Genomic DNA, 23824 nt, shown 5'->3' with positions numbered 1-23824 from the left:
TATCAGATAAATGTGACCCAGAATATGAGACTGCTGGTTGAACCTTTGACGTGTGGTTTTCCAAAGTATTGTAGACGAGGTGTGTCTTGGTTGTCCATGGCAGCCTGCCTATTTAGGTGAGTCAAGGGGAAATCTCGATACACACCTCTTGTGTGGTTAGAAGCGAGATCGTATTCCTAAAAAGGCAATGTTGAATGATTTATTTGCATAATATCCTTATAGGAGATATCACAGTGGGCCGCTTTGTGTATTTTATAGTCAACTGCCGAGAACCCTAGTTGCCTGGTTAGTTGATGCTTAGTTGACCTTGTTGAGGACTGGATGTTGACTACCTACTTTACTAACTTGTCATTAGCGAGCCCTGCAGGCCTGCTAGTGAACTCGTCTTCAGCATGACTTGTGGAACCGTACCATTCACAAAAATATATAGTCGAAAATCTGAGAGAGACGCGCCTGCTTTCCACTTACACGCTGGATGCCAAGATGATCCTCTGCGCCACTATGCAGGTTGCCAAATCGGGCAATTGATCCACTGCGCACTTTGGCTGCACATATCGACCAAGCGACGTCAAGTTCGTAGGTTTCTTTGGTTTCGGATTATTCCTCATTGCAATCGAGTATGTTTAAATCACCATCCAATATCTTTTGAGCCCATGTAAATTAGCTTGGTCCAGATAAAACTTCTTTCAGTTGCCGGCCGCGAGGAGCCCTTGTTGTGTGACTTGCCCGCGCAACCTACCCGTCTCGCACCTTCCCTCCTGGGCGCTCTGCTGGGCGCTCTGTACGCTTTGTCGCTTCACAACTCTGAGAAAATCTCTCGATGCTGCATACGCTCCTTTTTGCTCACTAATCAGCGGACCTGGCCTATCATGATTATCAGGTGCGGCCGACTCTTGCGGTCCCGGCCGTGCCAGAGACTCCTCCTCATCGCCGTCTTTGTTCTGACCCCTCTGATCGTATATCTGATGCTGATAACTGGCGGCAGCGGCTCAGATAATCTGCTGCGCCTGCGCCGCTACAGAGACCAGCAGCAGCAGACGCTTGCGCCTCGAATTGGCCGCTGCAGCCACGGCGAGCGCACCGCGTGGGCACGTGCCTGGAACTTGACAGAGAGAAACCACCGCGACCTCCTCGATGATCGCTTCACGTAAGCTCTGATCCTTGCCATTCCTTGTTCCGCTGCTAATGTGAAGCCAGAATCGCATTATCCACGTTTCACAGACCCAAGGAGCTCCACAACACCCTCAACATTTTGCTTGCGAACAAGATTCCGTCGCTGCTTGAGATCGTCGTCATTTGGAACAACCTTGACGAGGCTCTGCCAGCGTCATTCGTCTCACAGCACGGCGTGAATGTCCGCTACCGGAAACCAACACGAGACAGCCTCAATGAGAAGCTCTGGAACGACCCGTCGTATCGCACGCGTGCCATTCTGCTCTCTGACGACGACGTCTTTTACCGCCCAGCCGATTTGACCTTTGTCTTTGATATGTGGCGCCGTTTCGGGCGCGCACGTGTGACAGGTGCTCTCGCTCGCTGCGCGCGCGTCGATGCTGCCGGACGCTGGGAGTACAGCCAGTGTCACCCCGGCGGCAAGTATGCCCTGGTGCTGACCAACCTGGCGTTTGTGGACGTGTCGGTACTGGACGCTTACAATTCAGATTTCGACCCGGTGCAGGAGATGCGGAGATACGTGGACGAGTCCCGCAACTGCGAGGACATTGCGCTCAATTTTGTGGCAGCGGCGAGGCCGACGACGCCAGACTCAAGAGCGACGAGCGTCAGCGGACCGCTGCTGGTTCGCGGCTCGGGGCAGTATGTGAATTTAGATCCTTCTTCCGGCATTAGTCGCAGAAGAGGGCATTTAGCGACAAGAAGTGAGTGTCTGAATCGCTTCGCCAGCGCATTTGGATGCATGCCACTCGTGGATGAGGTGGCGCGAATCGAGTTCGGCGTCAAACACAACGTGTGGTACAAGACGCTCGCTGACAGGTTATTGCGCTAACTTGGGGGTGTTCTGATTCAAAGTGATACTATTCACATTGTGTGTTGACTCGTGTATGCAAGCATGTACTTGATCATTCAGCATCGGCGTCGGTCTCGGGGAACATGATTGGGGCACTAGTTGGTCGGTACACTGACACAACACAACCATTAATACTTTGTTAGATTCAATTCAATGCCGTCATTACTCATTGCAAACACGTGCAGTCCAGTCCATGCATTCTAGTTCACAAGAGACCACCACCGCCAAGAATCTGGGCCGCCCCCGTCTTGACAGCATTCATGGCCGCCAGGTACAGTGACGGCCCGACGCTGATTCTAGCCACGCCCATCTCGGCCAGCTCGGCCGTCGAGTGGCCGCCATCCCTCTTGGTCAGCAAGACGGCAACGCGCCCGTCCAGCTCGGCAACTAATCTCCGCACCTCGGCGGTACTCAGTCCACGCGCGCCGCCGCCCCAGAAGAAGACGGTTGTCGCGCCGGCCTCCAGATATGCGCGTCCGCGGTCCAGCGCCTCACGCATGCGCGTCTCGTCGTCGAGCTCTGGCGAAGCATCCAGCCTAAACGCATCGCAGCGCGCATTAATGACAAAATCCGGCACGCCGGCACCGGCCACCGCCTCCAACGCCGTCTTGATGCGCGCAACCGCGTCCTCTTTGCTATACAGCGAACCGGCAATGCCCTGACCAAAGCCGGCAGACGGGATGCTGTCTTCCAGGTTGGCGCCGGCGACGCCGTAGCGCGCGGCCGTGGAAAAGATTTCAGAGATGCGCGCGCCGTAGCCGTCTTGGAGATCGGCAGAGAGGGGCAGGCCCGCGAGGGCGGCGAGAGGCGCGAGGGCGCGCAGGGCGTCGAGGTTCTGCTCGGCAGTCAGGTCCTCGTCTTGGGCGCCGCGGGCATGTGCGAGCGCCCACGAGGCGGTGGCCAAGGCGGCGACGGGTTTGCGGGAGGGGGAGGATGGGGAGGCGGTGGTGGTGGTGTTGAGTGAGGAGACGGCTTGGAGGGACGGCGCATCCCATACGTTGGGAACGATGAGAGGCTGGCCGGGTCGGTGAAGGGCCTTGAGTGTCTTGGCAAAGTCGTTGGTGGAGGGCATGGCGGCGAGGGTAGCGTTGAATCTTGTCGTCTGGTGAGGAACCAAGCGTGCTTTATTAGGGTGAATGAGCCGTGTAGAGGAACGGTAATGGATAGAACGATGGTGATGCGGAACGGCGAGGATGATGGCGGATGGGGGTAACGGATGAAGGTTCTTTATAGCGTGCCGCCGCGTGGCCGGGGCAAGGGCGCGAGATGTCATTGTGATTTACCCGTGTCAGCTTTATTGTGCGTCCCGTTTCGGAATATGTAGCTCTTCACGCCTGGTGGTGCAGAAAAGGGTGGTTTGCGGTGACAAGGACAAATAGATGGCGTTGCTGGCGTGGGGCGCGCGCGGAGACACGTCGTGAATTACGATTCAGCTGTTGGAGTGGTAAATAGCTTGACAAACATCGAAAGCAACACCTAAATTGTGTTAATATGGCGCGATGAATAATGAGGTGACTGAAGCAAGTATCGGAAATGATAAATATCGTTACGATTGAGATGGGACTTGTAGATGCAAGAAATGTGCCAATTGAGCGTTTGTATGTACTCATGCGCGGCGGAGCCACGGCGGAGCCGAATCGAGATGCACAGGAAAAGAGGCATAAGTTGGCGCGGGGGGGGGGGGAATTGGAGTTCTCTAGATGGTCCCCGTGCCATTTTCAACATGGACGCAATAGTAGCTAATCTGAAAGATTGCAAGTGCTGTTGATTGGTTTCTTTGTCTCGGGGAAAAAAAAAAGCACAACGCACAGCTCATCGGCTCGATTGGGCTTTGCAGAGCCACCAATGCCAATATGACGATCCCCGCCTCTGCAATAGCGCCGCCGACATGGACTCGGTTCACGACGACTTATTCAGCCGATGGGCGTACCGCCGCGGGGTGGCATCTTCCACTGACTATATTTTTTTCGATGTTGGGGGAAGGGGTAGAAGGGAGGGATGTATGGGATATAATAAGTAATCTTGTCATCTTGGATTTTACGGCTCCTAGCTGTAGATGGGCAAGTCATGGTGTTTTACAACCAGGCTGCGTATCTGATGCATCAAATATACCAGAAAATATTCCTACCTACCCTCTGCTTTACCGACATCTGATCCTGACTATGTACTTGAGCAGAGGCATTGCAGACACGAGCAAAATTTGTCCATATTGGGAATGATTGAATGCACAGCTCTTTTGCCTTTCTCTTGCCCTCAGTTTCTTCATTTCGCGACAAAACCATGATGCACTCACTCGCCATGTAATCATTGAAGCCCACGGTTGTCCGGACCGGCCAATTCGCTCCGTAGTGCTGCCCCATAAACTCCGGCCCAAAGCCATGCGGGCCCCCACCATAACCTCGGTGAAGAAAGACGGCTTAGCTTTGAGTGTTGCATAAATCAGACTTTTTTCTTCCCTGCCCCTTTTTTTTTTTTTTGGAATTGAGACGGGAAACTTGTCGCGTGATGATTGAAAATTTTGACTGTTGATGCTGTGTGGTCGTGTGCGTGCCTTTGGCGACATGTATTGGGATTTCCATAAGGTATTCGGGATTTTCGAGATTCAACTGTGGCTTGCCATCTTAAGTACCAAGATACATGCTAGAGAAATGGTGGCTTAGGCGCCAGACACTGTCTGAATCTGGCATTCGGGTGGTAGCATGCACTGAAGAGCAACACAAATGCAGGGGTATTGGGCGCTGCGCCTCGAACATTTTTAGCGTTCAAGACAGACGGCCAAGTCACTTTTCGTAGGTCGATACTTGTTTAGGTAATGGCTCCGCTACCTAAAAGATTGCGTCACTGCTTGTCACTCGGCCGTTTCGAGTACTCCGTCTGTCCGTCAAGCAACTGGCACGCATTGGATCAATGGAATGGATTTATCTCTTTTTTTTTGTCCTCTGCCAGGCCGGACTTTTTAACATCATCATCACCACCCCTTGTCTCCCTTTCGTTTGTCGCATTCTCTCTCTCCCATCCTTTGATCTTTTCTCTCATATTCTGTCCATATTTATCTTATTCTCTTTTAACTTTGTTTGTGAGACGGAAAGGCCCTTTTTCTAACAACTCAGCCGCTGCACCTTGAGACTTTTGACAACTCTACCACCGCGTCCTCGCCACACGACGCTTCCCCGACGTCGGCATCCTCTTCCCCTACCTCACCAAGAAGATCTTTGACGCCGAGCAGCCCGAGCGCGCGCTCCGCCTCAACCTCCGCGCCCAGCTGCAGCTGCTCCGCGCCAACGGTATCCCTGTCGCCCGCACCCACGCCAGCGACCTCGTCGACGACAACATCGACGACAACAACGCCCACCTCGACAAGCTCGACGTCAAGATAAACAGAGATACCGCCGACGACAAGGCCATTTTCGATCGCAGCGGCACAAATCTCGTCGGCAACTGGACTTGGATCGACGTCATCGGGCTCGGCGATGCCGACGAGCAGGGGACGGGCAAGACGGCCGCCGAGCAGGTTGAGGACGGCGAGGAGCTTATGAAAGGCGAGCTCGAGCCTAGCGAGCAGCCCGTCAACGCCACGCCCGTCGCTGTCGTCGACACCGCTGCTTGACCTCTACGAGGAAGCAAGCACACATCAAGAGGAAGGATTGCTTTGGCAGCAAAACTCGACCTATTTTATACCCACTGTACATCTTGTAAGCGAATTTATTACGGAGCGGCGCATTGTATAGACTTTTAGGCATGGCATGGAAAAGACCCGTCGGGGTCCAAATAGATTAGCATACTCTTTTGTGTTTAATTTCATTTACCGGTTTTAACACTAACTCTGTCTTCTCTGTGCAAGTGTGTAAAAGCAAGTGCTCAGTCTATTGTTCAGTCTAGTTCTTAGTATCAATCTCTGTATCTGCCAAGTGAATCGTGAAATCCAAACGCCCATAGCCGTCATCGGCAATTATTATCCATACATGTCCAAGCATTCTTCATCATCTCCAATTTTTTGTTTTGTCATCCAGTATTTCCATGAAACCAAAATTCTCCGCATCACAAATCCAATCGCCTTTTTTTTTACTTCCTCTTCCTTCCTCTTTCCTCACGCCTCGAAATCCGCTTTCGTCAGAAACTCGCCTCCAAGAATGCGGCCCCAATGCGTCTTGCTAATATCCCGACAATCGCGTCGCAGCGTGCTCAGGAGCACCTTGATGCTCTGTACCGGACTCTTTGTAAATCGGGCGTTACCTCCGACGACGAAGCCGTCCGTCTCCACCTGGACGTGCCCCTCGTCAGCAGAGAGCGGTCGCCACGCGAGGCTTAGCATGTCACAGGTATCCGCGTAGTCCTGGTACGAGCCAAAGTACAGCTGGCCGGCAAACAGGTTCAGCTGCAGCCGCAGGTGACGCGACAGCTCCCAATCCTTATGCGCGGTACCCGAGACCGTGTAGAGGCGAAGCAGATCAAGCGGCTGCATGCCCAGAGTTACTCGCGGCGCGTACAGATGAAGGCGTGCGCGCGAGCCTGGCTTTGTGAGCTGAAGAATGAGATGATGCGCCTCGTACGGACTGATGATTACTGCTTTGCTGGGGTCAAGTCCGGTGAGAATCCATTGGATAGGTCTCTGGAATGAGTCTGCACTTGCACCCGACGCGCGCAGCTGAACCGTCCGTGCATAGTCCACTGTCACGAGAAGGCCGTCAGGGAACCCGCTCAGATCTACCCAGTCTGCTACACTTGTAGTTTCAAGGGCCCAAAATGCTGGGCGCAGAGCGGTCGACTTTGGTTCGATTCGTCCTGTAGTGGCAATCTCCTTCAGGTCTTCGTGCAGCTCGTGCTCGGCGGGTGACATGGCCGGTGGTCGCTCAATTTGGCGCTCTTGCTCGATTTCGGGCGCCAGCTCTTTCTCCTGCTCCTCCTGTAACGCTGCCGACCTGAAATGGGAGATGCCAAACTCGTCACAGCGGTTCTTGATAGAGTGTAGTGGAGAGTCTTCGCTTTCTTGAAGAGTTAGGTTTGCAAATGAAGACAACGTGGCGTCGGTCTCGGCAGTCTGAGAAGCTGGTCGATAGCGTTTCTCGATCGTTTGCGCCTCTTCTTCTAGAAAAGCTTCTGCCTGCTCCTTAGACAAGGCTATGCCATCTTCTGTGGTAACATTATCCCATGTCGTTTTCTGATTATAGAACCGGGCTCCTTGGATCGCCCAGAGCGGCATCAGTCGTCGCAAATCGGCGTGAGTCTCGGTAATGGCCCACATCAACACATCGTCGACTCCAACGTCGCTGTCGGATGGTTTACTTGTGGCCATGTGAATACGAGATTGCATCTCTCTGGAAACACAAAACACGACCGACTGACCATGGCCCAATTTTCGCATACGCATGCAAGCTGTAAATTTAGTTAGCGTTCTCATTGTTACCATTGTCGACGACGGGATGTCGCGACTTACCTTGCACGAGCCTGTCCTTCGTGATGTCGGGGCCCAATGTCACCGCAGCTCGATAGTGCTCTGGGAGTCTTAAATCGGTTCCTCGCGTATGTGCTTGGTCAAGGAATACCAGACAACGATCCAGCTGCTCAGCATACGGCGAGGTCTGTAGTCTCTCCACGACGCCCTTCCGATCCATGACGCAAATGTCATCATCATCATCGAAAAACACAACAGCTTCCTGGATTTGCTTCACAGGAAGAAGCTCCAGCCATTTTTTAGCCACTTGAATATTTGTGAGCTCTAGCACCTGAGCGCCAACATCTAGAATGACGTGAACTTCGTTTTCTTTGCTTGCAGCGAATTCAAGCAGCAACTCCGTGTCGGTACCCTCAATTTTAGCAGAAGACTTGAGCAAATGTACCTTATTCTCCTGTCTCAAAAGATTCTCAAGGACAAGAGAATTGGTATGCAGTTGCTCTTCAAGGTCGAGCTGCTTCACTTCGAGAGGTAGGACGTGGCGCGAGTCATTTGTACCACTGAAACCAGTTGTCGCATGACATTTCTGGGCGCCAAGGTCCCAACCCGAAGACGAGAGCTTGTGTGAAAACTCTTTCATCTCTTTTGGGAAGACCATGTGAGACAAATAGTAGTCCACCACGCTCTTTGCTTGTCGTAAGTGAGGAAAGACTTCTCTGGTGATCTGGCCCACGTCTTTGAGATTGACTCCGGTCAAGCGGTGGAAAGAACTCGGAAGTTTAGGCGCGTCTGCGACCCATTCCTCATACTCTGTCTCTGACTGGTCAGACCTCATCAAATGTGCAAAGGCCGAAAACAGCGCTTCGTCTGTCAAGCCCTCGTAGTAATAGCTCAGGCAAGTCAACAGAATAACCACATCTGGGTGACTAAACTCAGCTCGCGTCGACGGGCTATCCTTTGCTCGATACGGTACCGCGAGTTTCGTGTTAGGTGTTCGGTCTGGATCAAGGCCGTAATTTACTCTCCATCGTTTCTGACGGAGTGCAAAAGAGAGCACTCTACCTGCGATAAGGCCTCGCAGCAAGAGCAACGGACCCTTGATAGAGTCGGCAAAGAACCCATCATTCTTTTCCACGAGAGCAACTTGATTCATGGACACATCTTCTTCAAGAATATACTCATAGATGGCCTGTCTCATTTTATCACTTTGTCGTCCGATGGGTAAGCCCGGAAGTCCTGTGTCACAAATCTTTTGCGTAATTCTGCGGAGGAGCTGTGCTCCAGCTTCAGCGCGGAGAATGCGTGTCCTTGGGAAGCGACCACGTCGATTGTGCGAAATCTCCATACCCTCAGGCATATCTTGACGCACCGATGGTGCGACGTTGACGACGACATCAAGAAGGCGCTGCAAAAAAGTCCAGCGCTCAGGATTGAGCTCAATGGGACGCTGTTCTCCCATTGTGTAGATGAGCTCGAACTTGGGACTGAAGTTTTCGTCGCTTTCGTCTACAATATCGCGGGAGTTTGTCTGAAAGAAATGATGTAAACGAACAAGAGCTGTGCCTGCCCGTTCTTGGTTAGGCATTGTCTGGTACTCGACGGCCATGAGCTTGAACGATAGCATATGCTCTGGTTGCACAAGCAAAACGCCACCTTGTTTCATGCACTTTTGATAGAGACGGTACAAACTCTTAACTTCAATTTCTTTGAGTCTGAGTGAGCGGTTGAAAGGCATCTGAAAAATTCGACGATTAAGAAGCCCGCTAAGCTTCGAGATCAGTGTTCGTCGCAGCTCCTTGGCCTGTGGTTTTCCAACAACAACGCGCACAAGCCTGGAGCCATCCGCTAGGTGCGCAGCGACGATGGGCACAATGACAGATGACTTTCCCTCACCCATGTTTAGCTGCATTACCGCATTTTTTTCGGCCGCAGGGCTTCTCATCTCGGACGCAATGTGCTCTTGAACTTCGCGAATCAAGATACCACTCTCAATCTCCAGCAATAAGCTTTCCGGGCTATCTGTTGGCTTCCAATTTGTATGCCCGACATTAAGCAATTCTTTGACAAGATCTGAAGAGGATTTAGCCTGAAGCAGTCTCTCTGCCCTCTGCAACTTCGTCAGTGCCACTCCAAACAGCACAAGGGAGTCCTTCCACTCTTCAGACAGCGAATCCCATTGGCCTCGGACAAGATTGCCAAGCAAAACGGAGCAAGAGGTGCGAGGAGCCATGAACGTGGCCGCAATTTGCCACTCCTCATCGGTCAATCCAGATGGTCTTTCACAGAGACCCAGCTGGAGACCTTTTGTGATGGCAGTCTCTAACGCGGTGCGAACTCTATCCACGTTGGCTTGACAGTTGTGGCAATGATTTGCAAGCACGTCGCGTAGCTCTTTCCCCTCGATCATCAATGCTTGTGGTGGCTGTACTTGCTTCAGAGCATTTAAGCTTCTCTCCAATTCTTCGACATATATGCGTTGGCTTGGGTGCTCGGATGAAGAAGTTTCCCTCAGCCTCTCCAGAAGCAAAGGCAATCTGGGAGAAGCTGAAACGTGTGCTGTGCTCAGTTGGCACACATCCAGCTCTGTTTGTTCAAGTCGAGGCATCAAAGGGATGGAGAAAGCAAACATGGCCCGAACGCTGATCAATGACTTTTGCATCTGTGGCCTCAGAACCGATCTTCCAGCCGCCAATTCCGACAGGGGACGAGCCGCCACGACTGTAAGTGAATCCAGCTTCGCTTTGAGACCGAGTAGATATTGGTAGAAAAGATGGTTTTGATACCACTTATCCCACATCTGGAAGACCCTTACCATCGAATTAGACGAGTCCAGATGCGAGCTGTTGTCGGAAGGCGCCTCTGGCCTTCTAGAAATCCATTGTTGATGAACATGTTCGACAAATGCATCGACAGCCTTATTCTGGCTGCACTCAAACGCAATTCTTCGTCTTTCGAGGAACTCAGTGTCGGTCTCGTTTTCATTCCGAGTCCAATCGTATTCGGGGCTTTTGTCGAATGAGACGACGTGTGCTCTAGCGCCTGCCTCAATCTCAGATCGCTTGGCGTCGTAGCCCTCAGTGAGCCAGTATTGACTAGCGCTTGGTATTTCTACATTGAATATAATCGGAGTTTTAAAGAATGCTGCAATGCACTGTATCGACTGCAGCTTTGTCGTTGACGAGTATCCCATTGTACAGAGGCACATCATAACTTGGAATTGGTTGAGAGGCGACGATGATGCGAGGAGCAATCGATGAAGCTGACACCAGAACTTTTGAAGGAGAGTATCCTGGTCCTGTAGCCATTGGGAGTCATAGCATATATCTCGCGTCGACAGATCTCCAATTGAACCGCAGGCGACACTCGAAAGAGACGACCATAGTTTTGACACCAGCTCGGGATCAACCGTTTCAACCAGATTAGCCCCGTCTCGCACAATCATTTTGGCAATCTGAAAGGCTTTTGTGGAAAGTCCGGAGTGATGCATCGTGTCTCGGCTCCTGTATACTGCATCTTGGCTGGTAGTGTGATTTTCTCCGCCGAATCCATCCACCTGAAAGCTTGCTGCTCTAATGGAACAACGTTCTCCTAGAGCATCATTGACGTGATCGAGACGCGGCAATTCATTAGACTCAGCAGGGTAGAATACCTTGATATCGCGGGCTTCTTCAAAAATCTCTTTCACCAAGGAGTGGAGTGCATTGTCCTGCGACAAGAAACTGAGGCGCGTGTCCCACTCGATGTTCTCCATGCATTGAAGGTTTTTGGGGTAGTATTGCCTGGTTGGGGATAAGCGCGCGATCTTGGTGAGTTTCAAAATTTCATCATCTTTCAGATGATCGAAAGATCGAAGAGAGGCTGAGCGAAGAATGGATAGGGCCTGTTCCGTCCCTGTCTTCCCAGTGAGTTCGTCCGGCAAGCAATACGAGGTTAGAGCATGAAGGTAGCAGATGGCTAGCTTACTCTGCATACTGCCATTGTCCACTAGTCTTTGCAAGCGAGTATCAACCTCGTAAGCATGGGCCTTCTTGGATGTCCCATGCGGGATTGACACTCGAACGTGATTCGCCGACGCCCATGACCAAGTTGGCTCACCATCAGGTATCAAGACCTTGCGACGGTTATTTTCGTTTCTCAAGATCAATTTGCTTTCCAATCCCACAAGTGTACCGATTCCCTGATCAGAATCAACGTACATGCCTCGAAATTGGCGAGAGCAAAGCTTCGAGGCACCCGTTTCTGCAAAAAAATCAAGCTGAAGTCTTGGCAGCTCAACTGTTATCTGTTCCGTGATCTTGTCAAAAGAAGCGTGAATATAATCCTTATTTTCGACTGGATTCAGCAGTTCTGCCAAGTACCGGACGGTAGAGCTCTCCATACCCAGCAAGATGTGCTGCTCCTGCCGTTCAAGGACCCATCCCTGTTCAGAGCTTGTCATGATCCAATTCTGACTTGTCAATGGCTTCCACGGATCCTTTTTATCCCTAAATTCCACGGTTTGAGAGCTTCTGTTATACCAATGAATGTACCTGTTGGCAAAATAATGTGGCAAATTGTTTGCAAATACTCTCGAGGGAACCAAGTCGTAAATCTGCGTACCCGATCTGGCCACAAGAAGGAGATCAGGGGACGCCTGATCAGTCATACCGAAAAACAATGTATAGCCGTGGTAAGACTTCTTAGATGACAGGCTCATTCCAGGAAAATCTGCAGGTAGAACCTCGAGTGTCGTCTTACCAAAAAGATCGGCGTACATTGAATGTTGCTCATATTGGGCAGGCAGTCGTGACAAGGGATTGCCGTTCACTAGTAGCTCTCCAGTCAAGAGATTGAACTGAATATGAAGTAACAGATTTGTCTCTGCGGCAGGGATGGCAGTGATCAACCAGTGTCCGTATGGGGGTGACGCAGCCTTCCAAGTCGCCCCGCCAGGATACGCTGACCAAGTTTGTTGAAGCGCCAAATCTAGACAAGGGCTACTTTTCTCAATGATCTCATCCTTTAAGAACCTGAAAGCTTTGAAGAGAATTCTTTCACATCGGAGCCTGGAAATCAGTCGCCGGCCTTCGACGCCACGCGATACATCATGTGCCGTGATAGAAGCCTCAAGCAAAACAGCTGCATGATTCACGGATCCAAGAATTTTCTGCAGATATATCTCATCAACATCGAAAGTTTCGATACATATTTGCGCCACCTGTAAAGTGTTGTCGAGGAACTCTGCGCGTGTGCTCTCGGTCTCGGACTGCTTTACTTTGTCTTGTAAGAGGGTCATCCAGCTTGAAACGACAGAGCGACACTCTTCTAAGAACTGCAGACATCTTCTTGGAGCTTCGGCCTTAGTCGCAAAAGACAGAAGCTTAGAAGTCAGAGCAATATAGCCGCTCACGGCGTGGTACGACTCCCAGTTCTCTCTTACTTTGTCGAGAGCGCCTCCGAGGCCATCCACACATGCAAGTGTGAAATCTTCACGAATAATGAATCGATGTCCGGCTCGATATACAGTCCCATTAGGAGGTCCCGCTTGCCCCCTAATCTGTAAAAGTATCAAAAGCACGTCGTGGTTGGCAAAATTGACCGTCGGCATATGGAGCTGCGTGAGGACGTTCAACCACTGGACTCTGTAGCCGCAAGGCAACGCCGCCATGGCCTTGAATTCTTCTAAAGATAGATGTTCAGGGCACACTGATTGCTCGGAAATGACGTGATTTGCAGTCTTGCCATTCGGCCGCAGATGCGGCCGAAACAAAAACTGTTGCAGACTGTTGCATGGCCCGGAGAGTTTGTAGGTGCAATCTTCCGCTATTCGGTCGTTTTGCTGGAAAGAGGTTGACCATTTATTCAAGTGGCAGTCAAAGTAATGAAACTGCAGTCCATTTTTGACAAGTACGTCGTCTTCCGATGCAGTTGAGAGATATTTCAGTTTTCGATGGGTCCTGCTATTGGACTTGGTTGTCGAAGCCAGCACAAAGCGAGGCAAAGTTGGGGGTAGCCAGTACTTGGGCAAGAAGGAAGACAAAAAGTCCTCACGGCCATTTTCCTTGGTGGCGCGTCTTGTAGACTTCAAGACCTGAGAGACGATATAAGCTGTCGTGTCTCGCCAAGCACTAATCACCTGGGGCACTTGTAATTCAAAGACCACATTTTGAGCTGCAGAAAGATTACAAGGGAGCGGCCATTCATGCACTTGGATGCCGATATTGCTAGCCTGCTTTTCATGGTAGCAGCGCTTGCATTCTCGATCGTGAACTTGGCGTGAGTACCCTGTCCTCCAATTGACATGTTCGAAGAACTCATGCTGCAATTCACCTGCTTTTTTTTGTGTGTGACCGATAACTGTCAAGCTTGTCGCGGAACTCTTGTCGTTTGCTCTCTCTTTGGGTCTCCGCCCAATCCTCGATTCTCTTCTTTAGAGCCTGATGTTCAGCCGACAGGTGAAAGAATTGGACCGCCAACGAATTTTCGTCTCCAAAACTCGAGAAAATAGAAGGACTATGCTGCGGAACGCGATGCTTGCGTGTTTCAAAGTACTTCTCAATATGACGAAGGCGTTCCATGTCTTTTTTGAACGGCAGTATGAGTGACTGGAGCACTTCGCCAGGGATTTCATGATTGAAGTTCCGCAGCAAATCATGAGTCTGGCAAGCTGACTTGTCGCATGCCACCCAAAGCTCCATGATTGTCAACAGCATCAAAGATGTAGCTTCAGGGCTGCCAGAATATCGCTCAAGGGCACTCTTGTGGTAGTTTTTGACCGCTTGCAGTAGTTTTCCGGGTGTATCTCCTGACCCAATGTTGGCAGCGAGCCAATGGTCCAAAGACGCAGCAACCCAGCTCTCAAATGCCAGAAGCTCAACAGCAGCACTCTCATCTTCTTGAACAAACACGGTCTTGGGGAAGGTCGAGCTATTGTACTCCGGCACCGACCAGGACGGGCTAAAGCCTCTGTTGACTGGTTTAGGCTTGCGTGAATCAATAGACTGGATGAAACTATCCAAACCCGGACACAGGGTGTATATGTCTTTGGGAAAATACGCTTTAGTATCGCAAAGCGACAGAGTTTTATCCAATGCTTGTCTGGTTGTCTGCCACGACGCCTTCATGCAGGAAACAGCGCTTGCCATTGTCGTTCCCACCCCACCAAGGAGACACTTCGGTGCATTCTCACCAAGTTTCCTCAGTCGGCCGGACAATTTTGCCACCATGCAATAAAGAGTCTCAGATTGCATGTTGAAAGAGACTGCACCCTCCAAGAGCAAAGACATGAAGAAGACCATGAATTGCTTATAGACGTGTGGCTCCGCGACGCGGTCAAAAATGGTTTGAATGGTTATTCGAGCAAGGAGCCAAACTGATGACCGTCTCCAGGGCATAGTAGAACTTTTCCAGCTAACTTGTTCTCTTGTATTTTTTTCGAGGATTGGAACTTGGGCAAGTTCGCCGAGTGCACTGAGAACAGTGGCAAGAAAATCGGTGACAATAGCGGGATTCGTAGTATCACGCTCCTCGATATGGCTTTCGCCAGACTTTCGAACTGTCGGTTTCATAGCCTTGACTTGCTGAAAACTCATTTTGGCAACGGTTTCAGCCATAGAGAGATGAAGATCAGAGTTGGCAAACGTTGTCACTGGAATCGATACAGCCGAGCCAGGAAAATGTCGCTTAAGTCGCCCTTTCGTTCGCATTGCAGCTTCGTTCTCGGGTGCAAGCTCGGAGAATTCGAGAAGGATCTCCGACTTGTCGCGACTGGCAATGATTGCTGCATTTTGTGCTTGCACATGAATTGGAAACATGCCACCTGGGATCGAATCAGCCTTGGTCGGTCCAGTCTATGATTGAAATAAGTACCTTCTTTTGAAAGCGTCTCAAAAGCTTTTTGTAGCTTTTGGGCATCAAGATCTCCCGATGAAATCTTCGAATCCCGAAGAAATTGAATGGCTTCCCGCGCGCGCTGCACAGCGCCATTGCCGTTGAGCACTTCGAGGTTGCTGAAATCGCGCAGAGCCTGACAGACATAATTCAAAAGAGCCACTTCGCTGGCAAGAGCAATCTCTATATCGTCGCCACTCTGCGGGTTTCCAGGAGTGAGGAAAACATGGTGTATGATGAGCTGAAGCTCAGCCACGGACACGCCTGTTGCGGTTGGCATCTTGGCGATGAATTGCACCTTGCAAGACTGCAGTTTCCAATGAATCTTGTAGTTTAAATGTCAGAAATTGGTGCAAATTCTGCCTTCTTGCAAAAATTACCTTCTCAGAGGAGCTGATGAGTAGTGGTAGGCCCCCATATGCGCGCTGTACGCATGCAGCCTGGTGTGCTTTCAAGAGATTCCTGGATAAACGAGTGATTGCAATTTTAAAAGCTCAAACGAGGTTCCATCTGCAAAGCTATTTCAAGCGAAAATAAGAGCGAAGATCTTGTTTCTTGGCGGTGTTGGGATTTGGCAGATTTGAACAGCTCTTCGTTTGCTGAATGGGAGTTGTTGACCACTCAATTTGGCTCGCACTGCCAGCTGCGTTTGCACCATCAGCGCACCTGTCACCACTTCTGCCTAATTTCACAGGGTATTCAAAGCTTTGCATACTATTGGCCTCGTAGCGGTCAGACTTTGGCATGTCGAGGCGGAAAGAAACGAGAGGTGAATAGGTATGCAATAGGAATTGACTGTTGGCCACTGTACAGACAGCTTTGATCGCCGATCTGTTTTGCAACAAGATGCTTCTGGTGATGCGACAACGTGGGTCCGTTCATGGCCGGATAGAAATATTTCAAACAGAAAGGAGGCAGAGTACCTAGATTCCATATCTCAGGGAGCAACTCAAATCTTATATAAGTCTCGTATGCAATGATTACTCTTCATCAGAGTCGCCATCATAGAAAAAAATCCAGAGCATGTAGACCTCCGTCAAGCCTAGACCAACGCCATTTCGGCTGGCTACAGCATCAAACACAACCTTTTAAAGCCTCTTGATCCCTTTTATTTTTTCGACAAATCATTGATTTACTAGTACCATCTCCCAAGTTTACGACATTAACAACAGGGAGACTCAAGCTGGCGTCAGGATTTCATCAACACCAGTCCTACACCAGTATAAGTCGACTGCCGAATCACACCCAGCACTTAAGCAAAACGTCTTTTTCATTTGACTCCATAGTAAATCACTACAGTTTCCAAACCAACCACACACATCTTTTGTCTAATTCATTAGCCTTAACAGCGACGCCGAGATTTTCTTCCCTCCCTTTCTTTTTTCCAATTTGCCCTAATCCTGTATTCAGCGGTGCGCCGCCGCATCGTGCTGCAGCCTCTGCGCCTTGGCCCGCAGCATAAACGGCAGAAACGCATCCATCGTCTCCTGCACGCTCATTCTATCCCATCTAATCATAGCGTGTACCCGCTCGGCGTCATACCAGCACCCGGCGCGGCTTGATCTGGGCGGATCGCCGCGCAGCTCCATGAAGAAGCGGCCGACCAGGCGGTAGTGCGCGTGCGCCGTCTCGTCGGTAGCGGGCACTTCCTCCCAACGGGTGTCGTACGCGGGCCCGCCCGTCTCGCGGTCCTGCAGCGGCAGGTACGGGTTCGACACGCCGTAGCTGCGGTAGTGGTCATCGGTGTAATAGCAGTCGATGAGCCACCGGCCGAGGTAGGTGGCGTCGTCCTCGGACGGCGGCGTGTCGGGCGGGCCTTGTACCGCGAGAAACCAGCGCATGTACGAGGCGCTCGCGGCCAGAGGGTCGAAGCAGAACAAATGTTCAACAGTCGACGCCGCGGGCGGCTCGGCCGGCTTGTAGACATAGGCGGAAGGGGACGACGTTGGCAAGGTCGGCGAGTGCGGGCACGATGTCACAGCGGCTTCGGGGGCCACGATTTGTTGCGGGATGAAGATTGTACAGGTGCGCCAATGGTGTGGGCGAGGTTTGGACGGGTTCGGGCACCAGCAACCAGTGTTTGTTAGACCTTTGGCCGGCGCAAGGTGGACGAGGTGGGCGCTGGAGGTGCATGCGGGTGTAGTAGTCGTCTTTGTGACACTCTGCGGCTGGGAAGTCGAGTCTGAACCTTGCGAGGCCTGCGTGCTCATGTAAGAGGATCCGAGAGCCGTGGACAGAATGCTAGCAACGTAAGCGCAAAAGCCATTGTGAATGTCGAGGAGGATGGGATCAACAGGCTGCGGCCCGGCCCGGCCACGTCTAGCGCGGCGCTGGATGCGGAATAGAAGGGTTGGATCCATGATTTAATTTCGTGACGAGTATGATAATTAAATTGTTATAGATGGTCAGGACAACTTGAGTAACATTAAAACTCGTGGAAGTGCACTTGCAATGGAAGTGATGCTATGCGGGAAGGGTTTCGAGTCTAGCATGCAGTAGCCACATGCTTTATATATCGAGCGGCACCGATGCATATGCATCATGATCCGATCAGCCCTTCATGCTATATTGTTTCGTCTCAAAAGGGTACTTTCTGCGAATTGGTTTCCTCTTCATACGTACTCGGCAGCGCTTTATAAATCAATGAGTGACCGATGCTGCTGTATTCGAAAAGCTAGCCCGTAAGCGAGAAACACAACATCTTTGTATTCCATTAGACGAGGTCGGCAAACAGAGGGCAATTATTTGCTACACGAAGAGTACAGACCAGCAAGACATCGCCACCGGGACCGTCGTACTCGCAACCTCTCGCTCCGGAGAGACTCAGGCCGACTCGGCCTCGTGTGGATCGCGCTACGATGAACTAGCGCGTGTGATTGAGGCATCATGATGCAAAAGATCCTATAGCGGTTATTGCCAATGGTCTTGTTGAAGCGAATAAAGCCGGTCAGGGAACCGATGTCTTAGGATGGTGGCGGAGACGTGCCCTGCGATAACGCAGAAAGACCCTTTTGGCAGGTTCAAGACCAATCGGCAGTAACGAGTGCTTCTGCCGGTAATTTTAGGAACCAAGCAGAGAGACACTCGTGTTACACCGAGGAGCGCCCAGTACTTGATAGATGGATGTATAAACATTCGCCTGTCCGTACTTTCAACCGCCATGGGCGTGCACTTCCAGCTTGATGACTTGTAGATCTCTACAAGAGCCCTGAATAGGTTACAGATATTCGTAAAATTATACTAATAGCGGCAGGCAAGGACCGGTGGGCTGTTTCCGCGTGACTTGAGCGGCCCTTGTCGTGGCGCTGGCGCGCAGCGCAAAATCGAGTCGTTCTCATCGTCCCACATCTCCTAGCCTGTTTCCTGGAGAGACAAAATGAGTTGCCAAGCAAGCTTGCCCGCCGGCAAGACTTTGAGTCGGCAAAAGCACGCATAAGGCGCACGACAGGCCAGGGTATGGGGGTCAATGGCTGCGTTGGCGTTACAGTACCGTCATTCATACCGAGGGCGGATTGCTTCTCTTTTTTTCAAGATTTTCTGCAGAATCAGATACACGCCGTAGTATGCATGTATCTGGATCGAATTGTGTTGCACCGCATTGGGCATCACCACCTTGCGTTGTTTCCTCCACATCGTCTTCAGAGGCAACACTGGGTGGTGCTCGCACAGGCTGTAGGTTATGTAAACAGGGTAACTCTGAGTGTGCCGGGCTACACAGATTCGGAGTTTTCTGTGGCTACCATTCTTCAGTGACTACTTGAAGGGTTTACGTAGCGTTTTTTTCCAAGGCTCTTGCCCGTTTCGCGAAGCCGACCCGAGGTATGTCGCACAGCTTCTATTTTGGATGATAGGCTTGTTAAGCAGCGACAGTGTTTGTGACTTGACCCGAAAAATCGGTCGTAAAGACCGACGGAATTAACGATGGTGGACCTTGTCTTGAGTTGATGTGCCAGCCCCCAACCAAACAGAAAAAGACATGCATTCATCAGCAGCAGTCATTGAATGTTACACTTGAGTGCGGTGAAACTCAGTTGGGTGGTCATGACTCGTTTCCATTGACTCAACCTGAAAGCAGTCCGAATGGGTAACAATCAAGCAGGCGCCGGCAGAAACGCATCGTGTCCGGTTTCAAAGGCACGGACGGGGTTTGAGGAGCAGACGTAGCGATTTGCGAGTAATCGGTGGCCGGCACAGGGTTTGATCTGATGTTTGGTGAAACCGGACGAGGAGCAGAACGTCGGGGCTGTCTTACTCCACCCTTTAGTAGCAGGAAGTCGTTTTGTAGCAAATCTCAGGATACTCTTTCTTTGAAAAAGTTTCGGCTTGGTGGTAGGTTGCAGGTTTGCTAATCGTCCGTTTGTTGGTGCGGCTCTCTCACCGAGGGTGGATAGCTTGGCCCATGTGTGCCAACAAAAGCGACAAGTTCTTACGGACACACCGCGTTCATGCGAGGAAAAGAAAATCTTGCGTAGCCGCCATGTGTACCTTGTGTCAATTGTAGCGCAGCAGTTAGGGTAACCGCATGGCAAAGTCGTACGGAAACATTTTAGGCGCCGGCATCTAATCTGTACTGGGTATGGTGGAATTGTGCTAAAATTATGCAGAAGATGAGCGTGGCGTGGCGTGCGCAAGGGATGGCGCGCTGGGTGGTGGCTGGCCAACCGACCTTGGTTCGCATTTTGGGGATGGGGAAAGTGATCTTGTCTATCTCTGTTTTTCTTCTCCTCCTCTTCTGTCTCTTCATTCTTTGAGGATTGCATTTTGCGTTGTTGATAGATGACGTCGATTGCGTTTCAGGGTATCGGAACGCCGGCAGCAGTGGTGAGAGCCGCATGAAGATACCGTGGCGCTGAAGAGTCGATGGAACAAATCAACTGAAAGATGATATGGCACAATCGGGTACACGGAAGTAACGTTAGCAGAATTTCCGAAGAACCGAGGGCAAAGTTCAAACACGTTTCGTCAGGTTGGATCCGGTTCCTGGCTGGACGGTGGCAGATGGGGCTGTGTGCGAGACGTCAAACGAAACATGGCAGAAGGGAAGAGGGCTGCATCAACGAATCAGGGCTTGGGCAATTGCCAACACGGTTAACACAGTTATTGTGCTGGTGATACTGTTATTATTGTATTACCCCGAGTGGCTCGTAGAGCCTTCGGTCCTTCTATGGTGTATGGACTACTAAGATACAGGGGAAAACCCTAGGGTGAAAAACCCCTATACCCTTCTGCCTCTCTCTGCGCCTCTATCTCTATGGGTTGCTGCTTGTGGGTTCCTTCTAACAATCTCGGAGAAGTGCTAAAAACGCCACCGTAGGTGGAAGTCCTCTCGTAGACTGAACGCTACCGTAGATAATGTGACGTTTTCTGGGGGTCAATCTCGCTGCCGTCAACGTGGCAGATCACGCCCCTACTGACGCAAGGAGGACTGCGCTACCGTAAATACGCGGTAGAACCGGGTTTGCTGGTGATAACTGGGTATGGTGCGTTTGTGTTGTATCCCTGTCAGGTAGCTCTCTCCCCCAGCAAAAATTAATTCCTGTCCGATGAAAAACATCTTCGCCCTGTAGGAGACTGATAATAACTAGGCTGTGGGTACGGCTTACATATGACCGTAGGAGAGTTGGTGTCAAGGGTCCGAGGGAAGGCCGTGCGCGAAAGCCTTCTGGAGCCTGCCAGAGCATCTAATTTTGCGGCTTGATGCCAAGTGCCAAGCCTGAGATGAGATCACAGTTATACAGACTGGGTATGGTGGCGTTTGAATGTTTTCGGAGAGAGGCCCATACAATGATGAGTAGGGCTACTGAGTAATATCGGCATATAATGACAGCCGATTGTGCATTCGTACTGGGAGAAGACACTTGACACGGTGACGAACTACGAATAGACATGATCCATGGTATGTGAGACAGCAGCAGGGCAAAGCCAGCAATTAGCCCAATGAGTCTTTGTCAGACTGCCCCCCTGCTGGGCTGCACAACACATGTCCGACCCCTGACCGTGTAAGAGAGTGATAGCGTAATTGGGCTGTGTAGGCTGGCGAGTTTTGGATCGGGTGTGCAGGGCGGATAGACCGGCAGCAATGGCGGGACGGCATTGGAGACGTTAAAGAAGCTGGAGCAATGGAATCAAGAAGAGAAGCGATGAACTTTGACACCATTCGGAGAGGCGTGACTTGCGCCATGTTTAGTCTCGAAATATTAGCTCGCCTGAGACAGGTAGAAAAGCCTAGAGAGAAAAAAAGAATCAGCAAGATTGACACGTGGAAAGATGAATTCGGATGCAGGAGATGTCTTTGTTCCGTCCGAGTCGTCGCGTCAATGCCTCGTGTGGCTTGCAGCATTAATTTTTTTTTTGTAAACAAAAGAACTGATGAATGGATTGAGTACGAACCTAAGAGTCGTGAAGCGCTGGGCGAAAAAGCATATGGTTGGCTCTAGACCCCTGCGTGCACACAGCCGGCCCCCCCTGGTTCGGCAAGTCTCCACTGGGCAAAAGCCAACTTGCTGTGTTAATTATTTTAGGGCAAAGCGAGTAGGACACAAGTGGTACAGTGTTGTGATGGGTACCCATATCTAATGTGATAGCGTAATACTTGATAGAATGGTGATGTAGGACCAACCTCGGGTACTCTAGCAAGTGAAAGGAGTTGAGCCTTTGACACTGTAGCTTCGGGAGAAAAGAACACTGGAAATAGGGCAAACAGCAATTGCGTTGCTGTATCCGTATTAGGTACGGGATACAGTGATACTACAAGGCCAAACGGGGTGACGGGGTCAAACGGGCTCCACCCCCACTCACACCCTGTGGCAGCCACTGGCTGGTTGGCTGGCACGGCTGGCACGGCTGGCTGGCTGGCTGGGCTGCCTTGCTGTCGATCACCAGTAAAGCTAGGTGTGGCTTATGAAAGTTTCCCTTGTCCTCCGCAAAACGTTTGCAGCCAGCATCCCAGAAAGGGTAGGTAGTCACCTGTAACTAATCTCAATTCTCTGCCACTGCCGTCGAGTCACTTTCCGTCTGTTTGCTGCGGTCCTCCTCCTCATCTTACTCCCACCACCCGTCCTGCATCACGTCTGCTATTTAACTCCCCCCCCCCCCTTTCACCTAATTTTCCTTTCTTTTTTTCCCCTTGTTCCCCCATCAGAATTCTCTCTCGTCATTTATATGCATTATTCGCGCGCGAAAAATTACATAATTCTTGCTCATTTAACTACCACCCAGCCTGAATCCGCTTCTCACCATCTGCACTTACCCGTTTGTGCCTCGACACTTCAACAGCGTACTCGCAGCGTCAACTCCGTCCCGCGATACATCATGTTCGCCAAGACTCTGCTGGCTTCGGCTGCCCTCATCGGCAACGTCGCCGCTTATGAGGACGCCAAGATTGTTAGCAACAACCCCCACGGTGTTACATATGCCGGCATCCTCCCCACAGAGCCCTTCTTCAAGGGCGCCAACCTCGATGGCAATGTCGTCGGATCCATATCTGCCACTGCTGCCGACGATGGTGTTGGTACAAAGTTTACCGTCGAGTTCTCCAACTTTCCCAAATCTGGAGGTCCCTTCAGTATGTCCGCTTGTCCTATACTCGCCTCTTGATGCTAACCTTACAGTCTACCACATCCACGTCAAGCCTGCTATCGGCGGCAACTGTACTGCGACTCTCGGCCACCTCGATCCCACCAAACGTGGCGACCAGCCCCCTTGTGTTGCCTCCACACCCTCGCAATGCCAAGTCGGCGACCTCAGCGGCAAGTACGGCAATATCACCTCGGATCCGTTCATCACCGAGTTCACCGACCCTTTCACTTCGCTCCAGCCTGGCGCTGAGGCCTTCTTTGGCGACCGTTCCTTTGTCATTCACTACGCCAACACCACCCGCCTCACTTGCGCCGACTTCCAGAAGGTTGAGTCTTCGACCGCTCCCGAGTGTGATGGTGACCACCCCCGGCCCACCGGCGGCTACGTCTCCCCTACGGCTTCCGGTGTTCCCACTGTCGGCAGCCCCGTCCCTACGGTCCCTGTTGTTGCTGGCGCCTCCAAAGTCGCCGTTGCCGTTGCCGCTCCTCTTCTCGCCCTTGGCGCCGCTGCCATGTTGCACTAATCGAGTCTCGCCCACTTGTTGTATTGAATTGGTTTGAAATACTGGCGTTTGGGATATCGGCACTGCCGCGCGTGATGCGTGGTGCGTAATAAGCCACTTTGAGATAAATATATGACTGTTCAGTACATTAATAATAATAGGAATATGCGATTGATCGCTTCTATCATTACAACTGTGTCCACTTGCTCTCCAAAAAGTCAATGCGCTGTAAAACGGACTGGGGCCTTCACAAATACAGCATTGCCAAGCCGAATCATGTCGGGAATGGTGCGAAATATTTATAAATAGCTCTCGGCCGAGTTAACATCCGGCCTGCCCAAAAGTTGAGCCTATCTCGGTTGGGCGGCCCTGCGGTCCCGTTGACAATGACAGCGTTGATGCCTTGACCCCGACGTGGCGTCCACATCCGAGACCGCCAAGACACGCAGGCACAACA

At 51.3% G+C, this 23824-nt stretch overlaps 6 protein-coding genes across 6 annotated transcripts; 3 read left to right on the top strand and 3 right to left on the bottom strand.

Annotated features, from left to right (window-relative positions):
• Positions 1 to 869: 869 nt before the first annotated feature.
• On the top strand, positions 870 to 2005 carry BBA_01989 (EXTL2, alpha-1,4-N-acetylhexosaminyltransferase; the record flags this gene model as incomplete). The annotated part of the gene is made up of 2 exons (XM_008597086.1): positions 870 to 1147; positions 1198 to 2005. The coding sequence occupies 2 exons, from the start codon at positions 870 to 872 to the stop codon at positions 2003 to 2005; spliced, it is 1086 nt and encodes a 361-aa protein (XP_008595308.1).
• Positions 2006 to 2231: 226 nt separating this feature from the next.
• On the bottom strand, positions 2232 to 3299 carry BBA_01988 (carboxyphosphonoenolpyruvate phosphonomutase-like protein; the record flags this gene model as incomplete). Its single annotated transcript, XM_008597085.1, has 1 exon — positions 2232 to 3299. The coding sequence occupies one exon, from the start codon at positions 3297 to 3299 to the stop codon at positions 2232 to 2234; it is 1068 nt and encodes a 355-aa protein (XP_008595307.1).
• Positions 3300 to 4587: 1288 nt separating this feature from the next.
• BBA_01987 (phospholipase A2) lies at positions 4588 to 5633 on the top strand (the record flags this gene model as incomplete). The annotated part of the gene is made up of 2 exons (XM_008597084.1): positions 4588 to 4608; positions 5232 to 5633. 2 exons carry the CDS (start codon positions 4588 to 4590, stop codon positions 5631 to 5633), a joined length of 423 nt encoding a protein of 140 aa, XP_008595306.1.
• A 480-nt stretch (positions 5634 to 6113) lies between these two features.
• On the bottom strand, positions 6114 to 15567 carry BBA_01986 (very large low complexity protein; the record flags this gene model as incomplete). Its single annotated transcript, XM_008597083.1, has 4 exons — positions 6114 to 7399; positions 7461 to 13525; positions 13728 to 15216; positions 15267 to 15567. 4 exons carry the CDS (start codon positions 15565 to 15567, stop codon positions 6114 to 6116), a joined length of 9141 nt encoding a protein of 3046 aa, XP_008595305.1.
• Positions 15568 to 16693: 1126 nt separating this feature from the next.
• Positions 16694 to 17647, bottom strand: BBA_01985 (uncharacterized protein; the record flags this gene model as incomplete). The annotated part of the gene is made up of 1 exon (XM_008597082.1): positions 16694 to 17647. The coding sequence occupies one exon, from the start codon at positions 17645 to 17647 to the stop codon at positions 16694 to 16696; it is 954 nt and encodes a 317-aa protein (XP_008595304.1).
• Positions 17648 to 22598: 4951 nt separating this feature from the next.
• Positions 22599 to 23388, top strand: BBA_01984 (superoxide dismutase; the record flags this gene model as incomplete). The annotated part of the gene is made up of 2 exons (XM_008597081.1): positions 22599 to 22851; positions 22898 to 23388. 2 exons carry the CDS (start codon positions 22599 to 22601, stop codon positions 23386 to 23388), a joined length of 744 nt encoding a protein of 247 aa, XP_008595303.1.
• Positions 23389 to 23824: the final 436 nt, after the last annotated feature.

The sequence above is a fragment of the Beauveria bassiana genome (assembly GCF_000280675.1).
Source record: "Beauveria bassiana ARSEF 2860 unplaced genomic scaffold BBA_S00004, whole genome shotgun sequence".
Lineage (NCBI taxonomy): Eukaryota > Fungi > Ascomycota > Sordariomycetes > Hypocreales > Cordycipitaceae > Beauveria > Beauveria bassiana.
Note: the sequence above shows the minus strand (reverse complement) of the source record. Positions and strands in the feature narration are given on the sequence as shown.